Below are 20,151 nucleotides of genomic sequence, written 5' to 3'. Positions count from 1 at the left end.
CAACTTAACAAGTACAGACAAAGAAAATATTAACACGGCGAACGCTCCATTTAGGCTGTAACCAAGTCTGCTTTCACTCTTTTCACCAATTGCATGCAGAACAAAAGTTTGGTTTGTTTACGTTTTGTTTTCTTACGAAAAAGATCTTGGAAGACTTGTTTTGTACGTCAATGCAACTGAGTAACTCGTAATTGGTAATCAATATTGGACCTAATATTTCAATCCCCCACAATGTTATCGTATTATTCAATGGTATATTGGGGTTTCACTGAACTTTACGACAGGAGAATTTACTGACGTGTATCACGATTGTAAAATATCATTTTTATCAGATAATGAACACCATTCGGCCCTGGCTATGCTTAAACAAAATAATATAATATAATATAATATAGTATAATAATATAATGTCTATATTTAATTATTGTGAGGGTGATAATATAAGACAACACATGAAAACTGTAGTCACCATCACGATGTCGTTTATTTGTACCAGTTTAGGAACTGAACAGATTTGAAGAAACAATGTCGGGCTTGCTAGAATACCAAGAGCAGAAATCAGGGTACGTTGAAGTTTTTTGTTAACAATGCTGAGATTTTAATCTTCCATTCGGAATGAAAAATAACTAAGGCAGTTATTTGGAAGGTTTTTCTATCATTCCAAGGTTTCAAGGCTCGTAAAAGTAGTTGGAATCAGTCCCTTCTAGCTCTGTGGCTTAATTTCCTAAACCGTCACCACAGCCTATAGCTACTAAAAGAACAAACTATGTATTACACTATATCGGCTTCTTTGCGCAGAATTTTCCGTCATTTTTCCTTTTCCTAGGCTGTGTCTAGGTACATATATTTGAATAAGAATAAGGCTAGCTCACCTTCACTAGCAGGATGTATCCATTAGTTGGTTGAAGCTGCTCGACAAATAGTAAGCCCCCGCTCCACACTAAGCCGGAAATTTGAAAACGGAGGTTTCACTCTCAAAACGTATTAAGGTGGCCGAACACAGTTTCGCGCGCGCTTTTGCTGATGCAATTCAGCGCGCGCACAAAGATTGCAAAAAACAAACGTGCCGTCAATAAAGCGATCATTTTATTTACTCAACACCCGCAGTATCTGTGCTATTTTTCTCTATAATTGAACGCAGCGTATTGATGGCTTTAGTCTTTTATTACAAAGATATGTTAGAAAAGGTAACGATGCAAAGAACCCAGCAGTTCTCAGCTTTTTCTTTCTGACTGAAAGAACCCAGTTAAATGCAGCGCATACGTAGTAAATCTAAAAATTGTGATTGAATGAAAATTGCACTCTCGGAAATAAGCCTATTTCTCGAGAACCACTCATTAGAATTTCACGAAATTTGGCACGAAAATAATTTAGGAAATAAGTAACTGGAGTATTGAAAATAATTGAACTTTAACAAAGGAAATTCTAGATATTCCAGTGAACCTTCAACAAGGGATAATTAAAGATCTCTCTTTTAAATTATTAGCAAAATGGTGTTAACTTGTGAGAATCGTTACAAGCTTGTTGCATGCAAATTATAAAGAAAATCTAATGACTAGATTTTCTGCAAATAAACAAAACCGATTTTAAAGGCCTGTTTATATTTATCAAAAATTGTGTTCAGCCACCATAAATGTTTTCCGTCCACACTACGCCGGAAGAATTTAACAAACACAGCAATTACCGGTCATTTTGGATTTGTGTTTGAGGAAAACTCAGGCATGGAGATCACATGATTATCGTGACGTCATCGTTTTCGAAAAGTTCCGTTTGTGACGATAAGTTTTTCCTGCAACACTGTAAATTTCGGACTGAACGGACACTTGAACTGACAACTGGGGGAATCTAACTCTTGGAGAGCACTGCTCGGCTGCGGGAACGGAAATTCGTCACGATTTCCTGGTACACGAGGATCTACTTCAATGGTCTTCACTACGGACGTCAACGAAGAGACATAACTTGGTCTAACAGTAGTTTATTCTGCACTCTAACGTCGAGGGTGAAATTGACATACTCGGCGGAGTAGCCGCTGTAAAATCGAATAATTTTTACAAACGTACTTGCTTATATATCATCCCTTACACGTCAAGTGTTTACAATATGCTAATGTAACTTCAAGTATACAATACGAGCGGAAAGTACTTAATTAAGGTAGCGAATTCTAATCAACACCACGAGGCTTCCAAAATTAAAAATAGAGTGCTAGGATTAAAATCACACAGGCTGAGATTCAGATAGAACAAACTTAGGAAATTAAAAGTGAGATACTTAAATTTGAAATTCTGAATTGGTGTTACCGACAGCAAGGAAAAATTAGTATGAATAGAAAGCATTAAAACTCCATTAGTGAAAAGTAGTTCAGCTGGCTAACTTTCGAGCAACTAATAAAACTTCATTAGTGAAAAGTAGTTCAGCTGGCTAGTTTCTGGGGGACGGAAAGTAGATTTTAATAATGAAAAGAAACTCAAATGATCCGATAACGAACTACTTGTTTTCTAAATGAAAGTTAGTGAAACAGCGTTGCACACGCTCAGGTGTACAAAGAATCGGCAAAGTACAAAGTAGAACAATAACTTAAGATTTCTAGCTGTTAACTGAAAAGAGGCTACCGTTAGGTTTTTTCTATAATTTTCCAAATAATAAAGAAATGCCTGTGCAACGGCGAATTTTGTCATAACACGTTTTCAAAATGTTTTTCGTCCACACGAAAACGAAAAGCCGGCGTTTTCAAATTCCTTCGGTTTGAAGAGCGTTTACGAAAAGCTCCGTTTTCGTGACGGTATCGACGGTAGCCCTAACCGCGGAAATAGAGATGCGTTTTCAAAGTTTTTCGGCGTAACGTGGGGAGAAAAATCAAATATTTTTTTGATGTATAAGACCGATCAGTTATTGGTGGTCGGAATAGATCCCGCGAAGGCTTCGTGGAACAGCGTAGTTACTGCACCAAGATTGTGAACAAAGGCGGATCAGACAGGAGATATTTTCTGCTATTGAAACTGGAATTTTTTTTTTTTATCGCTGAACCTTTTCATAAGAAAAAGAAGCCTTCCCCTAAATATGCGTATGTGACAAGTATTTTAATTTCTTCTGAAGAGTAGCATTATTTAACCATAATTATGATCGCGATTAAGGAAATTGCCGGGCCGTTTGTATAACGTGCTTGTGTCTTTTACTTCTCTGGGGAAAACACCATGTAGCCATCATTTAAATTTAGCTTATTATTGTGGCATATAAACAAAACGTTTTTGATTTCATTGAGAAAAAACGATCAGGAGCGTTATTGCAGTTAATCGCTTAAAAAAGAGATAACTAATGTCTACTGAACAGAGAGTTAATCACAAGTTCTCATTGCTAGCCAGTAAGCGACGATAGACTCATCTCCTCTCACTGCCAGTGAACATGTCTTACGTTCTTTGAGGTGATTAGAGAGCCTTTCTTTAATACCCTTTTGAGGTAATTACAGCCTTTCTTTTATCATGATGTCCACATCAGTGGTAGGAATGTGGCTTTCCTCTACCTTAGATGTACAAATGACGTTTCCAAACTCATCTATGCTAAGTATACTTGGGCTTCAGACGATGAAGTCTGTGTTTAGCCTGGGGCCAGGAAAATTGAGAAAAAAACAGAGGGAATGCTCTAAATGGAAAAATCTTATTCAAAAGTCAAGAAATTACTTGCATATAATGAAAAAAAGGTTTCAAATATAGCTTAGTATAGTTTGTTTTCTCGTCTTTTGCTTTGCACGTGTTCATTCCATTCTCTATCTCGTGCTGCCAGAGTACCTCCACTGGACCTTACATCACTTTACTGTCTCTTTACGCGATTTGCGCACAGACCTGTTCTGTTTGAACGTTTTAACAATGAAAGATATCGTCTCCAACAGTTATCGAGAGCAAACAGTAGCATCCAGTTAACAGGCTGAATTGAAAGGTAATTTTTTTTCCGCGGAATGTTCATGAATTAAGGATTTTTAAGATTCCCTCGAGCAGTGCTCGGGAAAGTCACGAAAAAGTCTATAAGTGCTCCTTAGGTATGCCGCGTTGTGATCATCTTGCGTCATTTATAAAAGCCGTTTGAATTATTTTTTTGTGTGGTTCACGGTCTCTGCATTCTTTAATGATAACGAAAATGCAAACGAAATGTGCTTTCAACCTACAGGCGATTACAGCTTCATTTGAATTTCATTTGAATTTTTTTCGTTTTCTGAAAGAATGTGTTTTAATGATATTTTAAGTTAGAGAGGACCATAATTGGACAGTTTTCCTACTTGATTGATGTTTGATAAAGCAGAAAACCTCTGAGTGCAACTTAATGAACACAACAGCAAATTAATATTTGCATTAACAACAAAAAGAAAAAAAAACGCCCCCTTCTTATGTACGTGCTTCCGATGTGATATTTAAAAGCGTGAGGCAAAGAATGAGAGAGATTCACTTTACGGTAACACTCCTTTATTAGTTGCTGAGATGACAGAAACAAACAGCAAAGTGATTTCTAGCCCGGTAAGTTAAAATATTTCTGTTTGTAGAATTTTAATTTTAACAGGTGTTTGCTGCGGAAATAAAGTTTATGTTAAGTTAAATGGCAGTTAATTGTGCACCGGAGAACGTGGCGTGGCATGTGTTAAGAGTGAAGTAAAATAACGTTCGCTAACAAGAATCGTAGTATCATAACTTATGAGCAAAGGCACACTTACATGGCGTGGCAATTTGTCACCCACAGTTTGACCCAGTTTGATAGTAAATGTGTGTAGAGCAGATAAAAATCGGCCCTCGTTTAAGCTATATATTGGAAGAGTTAAAAAGCAAACTGAATTGGCACGCTACAATTTAGACCAAGTTTGAAAAGAAAATGTGTGCACGGATAAACAAAATTGACCCGAGTTTCATATACACGAATAAACAAGAAGTAGAAAAAACCCCGACAGGCAAATCATGCTGTGTAAATTAATTTTGCAGTTGAATGAACCAACAACTAAATCTGGCCCCAGTTATTCGAAGGCAGGATAACGCTAACCATCTAGTGTGGATACTGAGGTCTTAACAAAACAAACCACGCTATCCGCGAGATGGTGTTTTATCCGGTGGATAGCGTTATCGAAAAACCCGGGCAAAGTCTACAAATCGAAGCATCTCGATAGTCTAGTCGTGCACAAAAGATGTGTAAAAACGGTCCACTTTTTTTATCGTGGGTGGACCTCCGGTTCTTCGACCGGCCGGTCGCACGCGGGGGTGAAAAGATTTCAGCCCGTCTATCAAGCTGGTCCGTTCTTTAATAGCGTTGAATTCATCTATCACAATCTCTGCCCGTTTGTCAAGCTGGTCCGTTCTTAAATAGCGTTGAATTCATCTAAAACAATCTTGGGTTATCCTTTCGCTGCTATGCTATCAAAAACTTGACACTTTAACCCCTAACACTCTGATAAATGCTAGTTACGTAGTAATTACAAACCAAAGACGTCAACAAACCTAAACGCATCCGACATCCCCCGCAGACTCACTTTACGAACCAAAGACGTTTTTAAGACCATTTATAACTACCTTCAATCCATCACTTCCTCACTTTTCTAACATCATCAAAACTGAAACATTACAATTTGTTGCTCTCTTCTAACCGCTACAAAAACGTTTTTCAGCATTTGCCTGTTGTAGTCTTCAGACGTTCCCCTAACCTTCGTGACTTACCAGTTACAGCTAAACTCTCTTCTAATTCTTCTAATCCCAACTCCCTTCTGGTTCTTTCCGTTGTGGCAAAAACTCTGCTACTTGTCCCTACATTTCTCATGGACTTACTACATATACCTTCTTTTCTACCGGGGAAACGCGCCTCATAAAATCTAACCTGACCTGTGATACTAAAAACCTCATCTACATGATTCAATGTTACCGCTGTAATTTTCAATACATAGGAGAGACGAAATGATGATTAAAAGACCGATTTAGTGAACACCGCCGAACATTCCCTGTCCTGTCCTAACCACACTGCTAACGACATGCAATTAATCCCGGTCGAAAAAAATCTTTTCGAACCGAGACTCTATCCGTAAGGCCAGGGAAGCTTTTTTAATTCAAAAAGGCAGAACAATTGATCCTGATGGTCTAAACATCCGTGAAGAAACATATTAATTGCTCTCATTTGTTTCCTTTTATTATGTTATTTTATTTTATTTTACCGTATGCTTATCTTTAATTTACACTGTCAATTAGCTTTACGTATTTCAGGTATTACGAAAATATCGGCTACATAAATACACGTCCCAATGTAAAGTTCTCACTGTACCCGAAGAAGGCTGGTTTGGCCAGCCGAAATATAGTACACCTTCAAAAAATCATCCCACGTTATGTCGGTTTTTGCTTTTGTATTCTTCACTTTCTTAAACTTTGCCTAAACAATGGGTCCTTAACATTTCCGTATCGACAGGCCTTAGTGCAGTTGCGGCATTCCCATTAAATAGCTTTGTCAGTTGAATGTTAACAGACTTTGTGAAAAACGCTCGTTAGCAGCTATATTTTCAAGTAAATTAAAATTGGTATTTGCAGCTAGACTTGAGAAATAGTCTAGCACGCAATGAACTATCTGTTACCTTAAGTTCAGAGTAACTTGCTGTTCAGGGCCACAGCCGGTGACGTAAAAGAAGAAGAAAACTTAACCTCAAAATAAACGTGTCGGTGAGCATGATTTTCCATGTTTAGAGATAAAAGCTTAGTCAAGGAGTGTTACATAAATTTTTGATGTACGTTACTACGTGCCTCAAACGCGAGAAAAATCATCAACCATGAAGTAAACAAAATTTGTTTTGCGGTTCCCAGGAGTAAATACGTAATTAATCAAAAAAAATTAGACCTTGCACCCCCAGCTGACTCAAAGGCTTGATAAGAGACGGTCAGTAACAAGCAAACGAAACTGGATGGAAACTGACTTGCTCAAATGATGTTGAAGATGTCGACGAAGAAGAACCTCGTCATGATGAAGAGACTCTAGAGGGTAGTGACATCCACCAGACTCGACTTGATGCCAAGCCCTACTCTGAGAACAAACCTCGTCCTGATACAGAGGCTGTATATGCCAGTGACAGTCAACACACTCAACTCGATGCCCAGGCCTGCTGTGATAAGAAACCTCGTCCTGATACAGAGGCTCTACATAACAATGAGCCATCTCGTGACGTTGAAGCCCGGTGTAAAGACGAATTCAATCTCGACAAAAACAGTAGCGTTCAGGTTTTTAAAGAACCTCATCCCGACGAAGAGGCTGGGTTAAATAAAATACCTCATCTTGATAACGAGGCTCATTATGACAGAGGTTGGGCGTGGGTGGTTCTTGGAACAACATTTTTGATGGAATTTTTCGTTGGAAGACTAATAACCAGTTCTGGAGTCATTTATGCGGCACTAGTCAACCTCTCAAACAGAAACAAAGCCTTTGTTTGACTGGGAGATTTTGAGCAACAAAGCATTTTTGATGTGGATCGCTGTCATTTTCATCTTTATGCTCGGTTACATGGTCCCTTTTGTTCATTTGGTGAGTTTTCATCATAAGTTCCTTTCAACCTTTTCGGGTATCTGTCCCCTTCAATAGATCTTGTTAGAAATTGTACCTAAGGCAGATAACTGCTTGAAAGCTTTGAAATGTCCAAGAAAAGTGTCGTTTGTGGAAAACCTTTGCTGAAGGGCTCGGGTACCGCTTCGTATTATCTAATCAAAATCTAGAATAAACTCTTACGACTACACAAAAAGCTGTCTCGTCATCAAGGCATTCTGTTGCTTAGCAACCGTTCATTAGCCTAATACGTTTATTGGAGGCCAGATGGTGCTCAGTTCCCCTCCATTACTGAATATGTACGTGATCAGTTTTTAATATTTGATTTATTTTAGGTTCGCTTGGCTGAAGACCTTGGAATTGACAAGACTCGTGCCTCCCTACTGTTAACATTTGTAACTGTGGGATTAGGTTTCGGTCGTGTTATCTTCGGCCGCATCTCGGATATCCGACGCTTCAATCGCGTTTACATCGCTCAAATCGCCTTTCTTGTTGTAGGCTTAAGCAATTTTGTTGTACCTGTTACAGAATCCTTCACCATTTTAGCCATAGATGCTTTTATATTTGGTTTGTTCGGAGGATGTTACTTAATCATAAACCCAGTTATTGTTTGTGACATTCTGGGTCCGCAGAAAGTCTCGTACGGTTTAGGAATGACTTTCTTTGTAATCGCCATTCCGCGAACACTTGGACCGCTGATCGCTGGATGGATTTATGACGGACTCCAGAGTTACGCTATCGCATTCTACTCCTTGGGTGCCACAACGTGTATTTCCGCTGTCCTAGCTTCTTTTGTTCCAATTTTATTGCGTAAGCAAGGTGAATATGTAATAAACCCTTGATATAAAACCAAATGAAGCCCAGGTCATGTGGTCTCTTCTGACTATATCAAGACCCATAATTAGCCACTGGATTATATTACCTTTTAATATTATACAATTATATAGAAAGATATGGTTTCGTTGTATAATTTGACAGAGCTCTCGTGTGAAGTAATTTCTGCTAAAGGGTTAGCTACTTAATAAAGGCAACACAGAACTTTGAAAAGGAAATATTGTGTTGTGTCTTCTTTATTTAATTGTAAGGGTACAGCTGACTTGACGACTAACCTTACGACTGAATGACTAGGTGACTCACTGACTGACTCACTGACTGGCTGACGGACTCACTGACTCACTGACTCACCTTTTCTTTCAAGTTCATCTGTGTTGCTAATTAGAGCTTGCATTATGGAATTAATTTGACAACTTTGTACATCTACATGTCCACTGAAATTGTGCATAATGTTTTAAAATAGTTACATAACTTATTCACTGTGGAAGGTAAACAAATCGTCCCTTACCTCCAGGAGAATTGAAGTATCCTTAAAGTTGGAGGGATAAAAGCATTCTTTTGACTGTCTACGTCCGTCAGGTAGCAAATCACGTGGTACTGTAAACATGCCAGCTAACCCCGCTTTGCGAAGACTATCTTGACATTCGGAGACAAACTGTGTGCAAACTTTGCGACACGGCGGCAACGGAGTGTCGCGGCCTTTCTCGCATTTCGGCAGATACAGCGAACACAAGATCGTACCCGCAAAATCTGAACACAATGTCAACAATGGAACGTACAGGTTTAGAAGGGGAGCTTGAAAGTCTTGATAAGGTGTGCCATCGACATCCGGAAATCTTGCTGTTAACCTGTAGCCTGCACTGGAACAAGACTCTACAGTGACAGGTTCGCAATTTTCGCCCGCCGATACCAGAGGGATCGAGGCAGCAGCTAACAGAAGCAATGTGTAAACCAGATCCATAGTTTTGTCATTTGCATGAAATCGTGTTTGAAAGTTGCACACAACACCCTTCCAAACTCCAAATTTATGCGTTGTTGACAATCTACGTTGTTGGATTCTCTGATCTCTTCGCCCGCAATGTGTTGTCAGCGGTAAAATAGAAGTTAACAAATTGACATCACTTTTTTTATGCGTCCTCTTATTGATGATAAATTGGGTCATAACATTGTCAAAGTTTAGTGCGGAACCACTCGCCAGCGGCTCGTGGTTCCACAGCCACTTTGACAATATTATGACCCAATTTATCATCGATAAGAGGACAGACGCATAAAAAACTTACGTCAATTTGTTTTTTACAATAACAAGACCCCGAAATGGTTAAATACGGGGAATTAATTAGGGGAAAAGACGCCGTAAACTTGTCGTAAATTAACAAAAATAAGTGAATTTTATTCAAAATGACGCGAACATTGTCAGTAGCTTTTCTCACTTTTTGAGTGGCTAAGTCAATAAAATCTCATTGGCTAAAAAGTTGACAGTTTGACAGCTGAAAGTTAAACTTGAAAGCTTGCATAAATTAAGATTTTATCTATCTGTACTCGTATTGATGACAAAAATGAGCGGATCAGTGCGCGAGAAATTACACGGTTATTGTAACTCAATAGAAACACACAACTGACACGAGCTGTTGACGTAATAATGGCGCGAGCAAAGAGAATTTACATTCTGATGATCAAAGTAAGCAAGTTGTTTCCCTTTTTTCCGTCGCGTTGTTTTCTAAAAGAAATGGAAAACATGTTCTCCGTGTTATATTCGAGTTATAGAAACACTCGTGAAAGGTTGAGGAGACTCGAAGAAGCTGTGGAAACACTCGCCTGTCGGCTCGCGTTCCCACAGCATTTATCGTTCTCCCAAACTTCCACTCGTGTTTCTATTGAACTATTAGATTATGAGCTCGAGATTTCTATCGCGTGATAGTTGACGAGGGCGCAGCGAGAGCGAATAATCTAATAGTTTTAGTATAAACCTACTTATCGTTCAAAACTCATCGAAACCCTTTTCTCAGACACTTCGAAAACGCCCGGCAGCGGCCGTTATTTTGACAGCAAAGGCACACTGCTACGCTACCCACCATCTATCACAGAATAGATAGTGAGTAGTGTAGCCAATCAGAGAACGGCATTCGTGATAGAACGCTAGCAGATTTATACTAATTAACAAACAGTAAACGCCATAGCGTGCACTATTGAGTTATGGATGCACGCGGGAGGTTGCTAAGCACGAAAGAAGCGTAAACTTCTTGAGTGCTTAGGAAACCTCCCAAGTGCATCCATAACTCAATAGTGCACGCTATGGCGTTTACCATTTGTTTTATAACGTAACATTGAGACATTGGAACAACAGAAGTCCTTTTATTGAGCTACATCACAAAAAAATGTTCGTGTAGTCTTACATGACATGAGAAAACAAGCGCGCGAAAATTCATTCATGACAACCGACTGCACACCAGTAACTCGATAAAGTTTCATCTTCAGACAACTGTGAAGACCGTTTCGCATTTCTGGCAGAAGAACGTCGGCCATTACTTTGGAAACAATGTCTGTCAAAAGATTTGCTTTGTAAACAGTGACACACACGTCAGCAGCGTACACCCATGGGCAAATAGTAGACGCTAAATTAACCAATCAGAGCGCGCCCTTTGCTTTAGTTATGTTATAAAACTCGATAGAGACACGGAACATGTTTTTTATTTCTTAAATAAAGAATGGCCCAAGGGGCAAGGACACGTTATATTACTCGGGGGGGTTAAATTATCCTTTTATTGTCTTTGGCCCTCTCTACTGCGTACGAATTATTTGCCGGTGACAAAATCAAAGTCGTCAGCATTGAATTACTGATGTACACAGGGTTCATTGTGGGTGACTTTTACCATGTTGAAAGGAAGCGGCTGCATTTTTTGTTTAGTCATTGAAATCGCCTCCCATAAAATACATGTATGACTTTTCTGCCTTTTGAAAATGTTTCTTGTAGATGAACTCTGATCAGCAACGAGTGTTAGTAATCCGAGATCAAGCGACCACCCACGTTGCTACGCATGAGTTTCAGTCCCAATTCTCAGTATTGTTTTACGTGGATCGGCAGTGTCAATCGATTCACAATGAATCAAATTTGCTTCAGGCAATAGCTTTGACAAACCCGCCCATATAAATTAACTGACTAACCGCCTGATACTGAATAATACTGAACACTCGATTTAGGCTGTAACCAAGTCTGCTTTCACTCTTTTCACCAATTGCATGCCGAACAAAAGTTTGGTTTGCTTACGTTTTGTTTTCTTACGACAAAGATCTTGGGACACTTGTTTTGTACGTTAATGCAACTGAGTAACTCGTAATTGGCAATCAATATTGGACCTAATATTTCAATTGCTCACAATATATGCTATGGTATTATTCAATGGTATATTGGGGTTTCATTGAACCGTTTACGACAGGAGAAATTACTGACGTGTAACACGATTGTATGATATCGTTTTTATCAGATAATGAACGCCATTCGGCCCTGACTATACTTAAACTTTGAAAATATCTATATAGTGATTATTACTTAAAGCATTTAATTATTGTGAGGGTGATAATATAAGACAACATATAATATATGAAAACTGTAGTCACCATCACGATGTCGTTTATTTGTACCAGTTTGAGAACTGAACAGATTTGAAGAAACACTGTCGGACTTGCTAGAATACCAAGAGCAGAAATCAGGGTACGTTGAAGTTTTTTCTTAACAATGCAGTTTTTAATCTTCCATTGGGAATGAGAAATAACTAAGTCATTGATTTGGAAGGTTTTTCTATCAATCCAAGGTTTCAAAGCTCGCAACAGTGGTTGGAATCAGTCCTTTCTAGCTCTGTGGCTTAATTTCATAAACCGTCACCACAGCGTGTAGCTACTAAAATATAACTATCTATACACGATATATCGGCTTCTTTGCGCAGAATTTTCCGTCATTTTTCCTTTTCCTAGGCTGTGTCTGGGTACATTTATTTGAATTAGAATAAGGCTAGTACACTTCCACCAGCAGGTTGTATCCATTAGTTGATTGAAGCTGCACAACAAATATTAAGCCCCCGCTCCACACTAAGCCGGGAATTTGAAAACGGAGGTTTCACTCGCAAAACCCATCAAATGTTTTTCGTCCACATGAAAAGGAAAAGCCGGCGTTTTCAAACTCCTACGGTTTGAAGAGCGTTTACGAAAAGCTCCGTTTTCGTGACGGTATGGACGGTAGCCCTAACCGTGGAAATAAAGATGCGGCATAATGTGGAGGAGAAAACTCAAATATTTTCTGATGTCTAAGACCGATCAGTTATCGGTGGTCGGAATAGATCCCGCGAAGGCTTCGTGGAACAGCATAGTTACTGCACCAAGATTGTGAACAAAGATCAGACAGGAGATACTTTCTGCTATTGAAACTGGAACTTTTTTTTTTATCGCTGAACCATTATTTAGCACGGCTGACGTCACTTTTACTCGTTTGGAAAATATAGTTTGGTTTGAAAATTTAGCCGAATGCGTGGGGAAATTATTGGATTCTTTATCATAAAACAAATAAAGAAGCCTTGACTGTGCTCTGTTCTGTTGTAAAGCACTTAGGAAGCCGTAGAGCACTCAAGAAGAAGGGAAAATCACTCTCCTACGTTCCGTGTTTTCCCCTACACTTCTTTCGTGCTCTACCGCTTCCCAGATCCTGCGTGCTTTGCAACAGAGCACAGTCGAGGCTTCTTTATTTGTTAATTATGATCGTGATTAAGGTAATTGGTCGTTTTTGTATAACGTGCTTATGTCTTTTATTTCTGTGGGAAAAACACCATGTAGCGATCATTTAAATTTAGGTAAGCTTATTATTGTGGCATAAAACCAGTTTTGATTTCTTTGAGAAAAAACGATTAGGAGTGTTATTGAAGTTAATCGCTGAAACAAGAGATAACTAATGTCTAATGAACAGATAGTTAATCACAAGTTCTCATTGCTAGCCAGTAAGCGACCATAGATCATCTCCTCTCACTGCCAGTGAACATGTCTTACGTTCTTGAAGGTGATTAGAGAGCCCTTTTTCAGTACCCTTTTGAGGTAATTACAGCCTTTCTTTTACCATGATGTCCACATCAGCGATAGGAGTTCGGCTTTCCTCTTCCTTAGACGTACAAATGACGTTTCCAAACTCATCTATCAGCAAAGTATACTTGGGCTTTTGATGATGAGACCTGTGTTTAGCGTAGGCCCAGGACAATTGAGAAACAACGGAGGGAATGCTCAAAGTGGTAAAATCTTAGTTAAAAGTCAAGAAATTACTTTATCAACTTGCATATAATGAAAAAGTGGTTTCAAATATAACTTAGTATAGTTTGTTTTCTTGTCTTTTGTTTTGCACGTGTTCATTCCATTCTCTATCTCGTGCTGCCAGAGTACCTGCACTGGACCTTACATCACTTTACTGTCTCTTTACGCGATTTGCGCACAGACCTGTTCTGTTTGAACGTTTTAACAATGAAACATATCGTCTCCAACACTTATCGGGAGCAAACAGTAGCATCCAGTTAACAGGCCGAATTGAAAGGTAATTTTTTTTTTTCTGCGGAATGTCCATGAATTAAGGATTTTTAAGATTCCCTCGAGCAGTGCCCGGGAAAGTCACGAAAAATTCTGTAAGTGCTCTTTAGATAGGCCGCGCCGTGTGATCTACTTGCGTCATTTATAAAAGCCTATTGAATGTTAATGATCACGAAAATGTACACGAAATGTACTTCCAACCAACAGGCGATTACAGCTTCATTTGAATTTCATTTGAATTTTTTTTTTTCGTTTTCTGAAAGAATGTGTTGTAGTGATATTTTAAGTTAGAGAGGACCATAATTGAGGTAGTTTTTCTAGTTGATTGGTGATTGATAAAGCAGAAAACCTCTGACTGCAACTTAATGAACACAACAGCAAATTGATATTTGCATTAACGACAAAAAAAACAAACAAAAAAAAAACGCCCCCTTCTTATGCACGTGCTCCCGATGTGATATTTAAAAGCGCGAGGCAAAGAATGAAAGAGATTCTCTTTACGGTAACACTCCTATATATATTAGTCGCTAAGATGACAGAAACAAACAGCAAAGTGCTTCCTAGCTCAGTAAGTTAAAATATTTCTGTTTGTAGAATTTTAATTTTAACAGGTGTTTGCTGCGAAAATAAAGTTTATGTTAAGTTAAATGGCAGTTAATCACATATCTATCAAAAATGAGTTTTGTACCGGAGAACGTGGCGTGGCATGTGTTAAGAGTGAAGTAAAATAACGTTCGCTAACAAGAATCGTAATTGGTGTTATAACTTATGAGCAAAGGCGCACTTACGTGGCAGGGCAATTTGTCACCCCCAGTTTGGCCCAGTTTGATAGTAAATGTGTGTAGAGCAGATAAATATCGGCCCTGGTTTAAGCTATATATTGGTAGAGTTAAAAGGCAATCTGAATTTGCACGCTACAATTTAGACCAAGTTTGAAAAGAAAATGTGTGCACGGATAAACAAAATTGACCCGAGATTCATGTAATAAAAAAGAAGCAGAAAAAAAAAACCCGAATGACAAACCATGTTGTATAAATAAATTTTGCAGTTGAATGAAACAACTACTAAATCTGACCCCAGTTGTTCGAAGGTTGAATAAAGCTATCCACCGGATAAATTGCTATCCAGTGGATACTGAGGTGTTAAAATTGAAAAAATAAAAAAAAAAAGAAAAGAAAACACACGCTATCCTCTAGATGGTGTTTTATCCAGTGGATAGTGTTATCCACATTTCGAAAATCCCGGGCAAAGTCTACAAATCGAAGCACCTCGATAGTCAAGTCGTATATAAAAGTTGTGTAAAAACGGTCCACTTTTTTACCGGGGCTGGACCTTATTTTCCGGTTCTTCGACCGGCCGGTCGCACGCGGGGGTGAAAATATTCTGCCCGTTTGTCAAGCTGGTCCATTTTTAAATAGCGTTGAATTCATCTAAAAAAAAAATTGGGATATACTTTCACTGCTATGCTATCAAAAACGTGCTTCTTTAACCTCTAACACTGATGCATGTTCGTTACGTTACGTAATAATGCAAATCTCCTCCTCTGAGTGATATTATCGTTCATATTTTCATAATGCCATTGGTGCAAAAAGCCTGCTCGAAGTATGTTCATGTTTGTTGGGTTTTTGGTCTTTACAAAGCCAGTGAAAATTTTGATTAACAAAAATATACTTAGCCTGTTAGGGATGTAGTAAGGAAGCCTTTATTTTTTGCAGAATAGCTGCAAATTAAGGACCGTGACAATGTCAAACAAGAAAGGCTTATCCTTAAAACGAAGATAAAGTTTCATCATATTTATGTACGAATTGAAGTTTTTAAAGGGGCCCTGCAGCATCGGCATGGCGGAGGCTAAATTGAAGATAACAAGCACGTGAAGTGTAATCCACGTGACTATTGTTTTTAAAGCATGGACTTTCTTAAACTTTGTCTAAACTATTTAAACAATGGGTCCTTAAGATTTCCGTATGGACACGCCTTAGTGCAGTTGCGGCATTCCCATTAAATAGCTTTGTCAGTTGAATATTAACAGATTTTTGCGAAAGACGCTTGATAGCAGCTATATTTTCAAGTAAATTAAAATTGGTATTCCAAGCTAGACTTGGAAGATAGTCTAGCAAGCAGTGAACTATCTGTTACCTTAAGCTAAGAGTAAAAACCCAAGATGACTTGCTAATCAGAGCCACAGCCGGTAACGTAAAATAAAGATGAAAACTTTTCTTCAAAATAAACGTGTCAGTAAACATGATTTTCCATGTTTAGAGATAAAAGCTTAGTTAAGGAATGTTACATAATTTTTTCATGTACGTTACTACGTGCCTCAAGCGGGAAAAATCATCAACCATGAAGTAAACAAAATTTGTTTTGCGGTTTCCAGGAGTAAATACGTAATAAATTAAAAAAATACGACCGTGCTCCCCCAGCTGACTCAAAGGCTTGATAAGAGACGGTCAGTCACAAGTCCACTCACGATCAAAACTAGAGTGTTGCAAAGAATTTATGAGTGAGCGGTGATGTAAGCATTACTCTTTTACTTTCTTTCCATTAAAGGAAACCCTTTCCCGTGCCTCGATTAGTTCTGGAACTAGTTGCAGGGGCGAGCAATTCTTGTAACTGTATGTAATAAAATGAAGTAGCATTAATTTAAAGTTAAGTTAAGTTAAGTTAAAAAGTAGTGTGTGATGCACAAATGTGATTCGTCAATTTCTGAATCAATTTATTGTGTTTTTAAAAAAGTACACTGGCGTGAAAAGTGACTTTTGATAAAATGCCTGTTTGAAACCGGATCTTGACCCCCTCCCACCCCAGTTTACCTCTTTTTCTACTACTCAGTAATCTAGTGGTCGTAGATCGGATGCTAATCCTCGATCATTTTTTAACAGATGGATCAAGACAGTCAGAGCTGTATCGAAGCAAACGAAACTGGATGGAAACTGACTTGCTCAAATGATGTTGAAGATGTTAACGAAGAAGAACCTCCTTATGATGAAGAGAATCTACAGGACGGTGACATCCAACAGACTCGACTTGACGCCAAGCCCTATTGTGAGAACAAACCTCGTCCTGATACAGAGGCTCTATATGCCAGTGACAGTCAGCACACTAAACTCGATGCCCAGGCCTCCTGTGATAAGAAACCTCATCCTGATACAGAGGCTCTATATAACAATGAGCCATCTCGTGACGTTGAAGCCCGGTTTAAAGACGGATTCAGTCTCGACAAAAACAGTAGCGTTGCTGACGAAGAAGAACCTCCTTATGATGAAGAGAATCTACAGGACAGTGCCATCCAACAGACTCGACTTGATGCCAAGCCCTACTGTGAGAACAAACCTCGTCCTGATACAGAGGCTGTATCTGCCAGTGACAGTCAGCACACTCAACTCGATGCCCAGGCCTACTGTGATAAGAAACCTCATGCTGATGCAGAGGCTCTATATAACAATGAGCCTTCTCGTGACGTTGTAGCCCGGTGTAAAGACGGATTCAATCTCGACAAAAACAGTAGCGTTCAGGTTTTTAAAGAACCTCATCCCGACGAAGAGGCTGGGTTAAATGAAATACCTCATCTTGATAACGCGGCTCATTATGACAGAGGTTGGGCGTGGGTGGTTCTTGGAACAACATTTTTGATGGAATTTTTCGTTGGAGGACTAATAACCAGTTCTGGAGTCATTTATGCCGCGCTAATCGACGAATTTAACAAATCAAGAGCAGAAACAGGTAAACTCATATTTAGTGCTTTGACTTAACACTTGATTCTTGTTACATTCTTGACTCTGCTTAACAGTTTCTTAGTATCATAGCTGGCCTGTGAAGAGGATGTTTTACCCAACCACAAATGAATTATAAAGCCTTGAAAGTTTGGGTCTACTTGCGACTCCGTTTGGTCAGGCCTTGCTTGAGCTTTCGTTGACTTGCACTAACTTTGGTTTAGATCAAATTTGCATGCAACTCGATGCAAGTTTTTTTGCAACTTGCGTTTACTTGCGAGCAAGTATCTCTATGGAAGGATCTAAGCAGGTTCAATTTGCGACTACTTGCGAGTCCGTTTGGCCAGGGCTTAAGGTGAACATTTTATAGACATGTTTGCTTGATTTTTCAATTTCAAGTTTGATCTTTGTTTAATTAAACACAACTATTATACATTAGCGAAACTAAGAATATTTGCATGTTTTCCTTTCCGACTGACCAAGTTTCGATCTTTTCTTGCTATTTTCTGTTTAAGACGCGTCTCACACCTTCTCATCGTTGTTTTATTTTTCCTATAGCATGGGTGAGCTCTCTAGCCGTATCTACATATTATTTATTCTCCCCTCTTGGAACTGTCATCAGCGAACGCTACGGATGCTGGGTAGTCGCCTTACTTGGTACCCTGGCCTGCTCTATTGGGTTATTGAGCTCTTCCTTCGTCACCAGTCTCCCGATGTTGTACCTAACTTACAGCTTGTTGTGGGGTATGGGTGCGTCTTTGGTGTATTTCGCTGATTTGCTGATTCTCACAAAGTACTTTAAAGCCAGACTTTGCTTTGCCAATGGTATAATGGCCCTCGGTGGTGCAGTTGGAGGCAGTGTTCTCAGCCCGACCATGCAACAACTATTCATTCATGTTGGACTGGCCAACATGTTTCGCGTGCTCTCGGGAGCATTTCTCCTTTTGTCTGGATTTGCACTGGTTTATCGGCCAAGACACCGCGTGCGCCCACACGATAGTGACGTCACAACCTCTCAAACAGAAACAAAGTCTTTGTTTGACTGGGAGATTTTGAGCAACAAAGCATTTTTGATGTGGATCGCTGTCATTTTCATCTTTATGCTCGGTTACATGGTCCCTTTTGTTCATTTGGTGAGTTTTCATCATAAGTTTCTTTCAACTTTTTCGGGTATCTGTCCCCTTCAATAGATCTTGTTAGAAATTGTACCTAAGGCAGATAACTGCTTGAAAGCTTTGAAATGTCCAAGAAAAGTGTCGTTTGTGGAAAACCTTTGCTGAAGGGCTCGGGTACCGCTTCGTATTATCTAATCAAAATCTAGAATAAACTCTTACGACTACACAAAAAGCTGTCTCGTCATAAAGGCATTCTGTTGCTTAGCAACCGTTCATTAGCCTAATACGTTTATTGGAGGCCAGATGGTGTTCAGTTTCCCTCCGTTACTGAATATTTACGTGACCAGGTTTTAATTTCTCATTTATTTCAGGTTCGCTTGGCTGAAGACCTTGGAATTGACAAGACTCGTGCCTCCCTACTGTTAACATTTGTAACTGTGGGATCGGGTTTCGGTCGTGTCATCTTCGGCCGCATCTCGGATATCCGACGCTTCAATCGCGTTTACATCGCTCAAATCGCCTTTCTTGTTGTAGGCTTAAGCAATTTTGTTGTACCTGTTACAGAATCCTTCACCATTTTAGCCATAGATGCTTTTATATTTGGTTTGTTCGGAGGATGTTACTTAATCATAAACCCAGTTATTGTTTGTGACATTCTGGGTCCCCAGAAAGTCTCGTACGGTTTAGGAATGACTTTCTTTGTAATCGCCATTCCGCGAACACTTGGACCGCTGATCGCTGGATGGATTTATGACGGACTCCAGAGTTACGCTATCGCGTTCTACTCCTTGGGTGCCACAACGTGTATTTCCGCTGTCCTAGCTTCTTTTGTTCCAATTTTGTTACGAAAGCAAGGTGAATATGTAATAAACCCTTGATACAAAACCAAATGAAGCCCAGGTCATGTGGTCTCTTCTGACTATATCAAGACCCATAATTAGCCACTGGATTATATAATTTTTTTAATATTATACAATTATATACATAGATATGGTTTCGTTGTATAATTTGATAGAGCTGTCGTGTGAAATAATTTCTGCTAAAGGGCTGGCTACTTAATAAAGGCAACACAGAACTTTGAAAAAGAAATATTGTTTTGTGTCTTCTTTATTTAATTGTAAGGGTACAACTGACTCGCCGACTAACGACTGACTGACTAGGTGACTCACTGACTGACTCACTGACTGGCTGACGGACTCACTGACTGACTGACTCACTGACTCACTGACTCACTGACTCACTGACTCACTGACTCACTGACTCACTGACTCACTGACTCACTGACTCACTGACTCACTGACTCACCTTTTCTTTAAAATTCATCTGTGTCGCTAATTAAAGCTTGCACTACGGAATTAATTTGACAACTTACCACATGTACATGTCCACTGAAATTG

General features: G+C 39.2%; 2 protein-coding genes across 2 annotated transcripts; both read left to right on the top strand.

Moving 5' to 3' along the window:
* The first annotated feature begins 16,188 nt into the window (after positions 1-16,188).
* LOC145493041 (uncharacterized) lies at positions 16,189-17,849 on the top strand. The gene has a single exon (XM_081472443.1). The coding sequence runs from the start codon at positions 16,809-16,811 to the stop codon at positions 17,676-17,678; it is 870 nt and encodes a 289-aa protein (XP_081328569.1). The 5' UTR covers positions 16,189-16,808; the 3' UTR covers positions 17,679-17,849.
* Positions 17,850-18,385: 536 nt separating this feature from the next.
* LOC145492773 (monocarboxylate transporter 10-like) lies at positions 18,386-19,632 on the top strand. The gene is made up of 2 exons (XM_081472159.1): positions 18,386-18,772; positions 19,126-19,632. Exons 1-2 carry the CDS (start codon positions 18,386-18,388, stop codon positions 19,630-19,632), a joined length of 894 nt encoding a protein of 297 aa, XP_081328285.1.
* The last annotated feature ends 519 nt before the right edge of the window (positions 19,633-20,151 follow it).

The sequence above is a fragment of the Orbicella franksi genome, chromosome 7 (assembly GCF_964199315.1).
Source record: "Orbicella franksi chromosome 7, jaOrbFran1.1, whole genome shotgun sequence".
NCBI lineage: Eukaryota > Metazoa > Cnidaria > Anthozoa > Scleractinia > Merulinidae > Orbicella > Orbicella franksi.
The sequence above is the reverse complement of the archived record's forward strand: the minus strand, read 5'-3'. Positions and strand labels throughout refer to the sequence as shown.

Excerpts from the sequence above, each read along its gene's own strand:
- LOC145493041 (XM_081472443.1), top strand. The coding sequence starts at position 16,809 with ATGGATCAAGACAGTCAGAGCTGTATCGAAGCAAACGAAACTGGATGG.
- LOC145492773 (XM_081472159.1), top strand. The coding sequence starts at position 18,386 with ATGGGTGCGTCTTTGGTGTATTTCGCTGATTTGCTGATTCTCACAAAG. Across the intron at positions 18,773-19,125 it reads TGGTCCCTTTTGTTCATTTG|GTTCGCTTGGCTGAAGACCT; the intron begins GTGAGTTTTCAT and ends CATTTATTTCAG.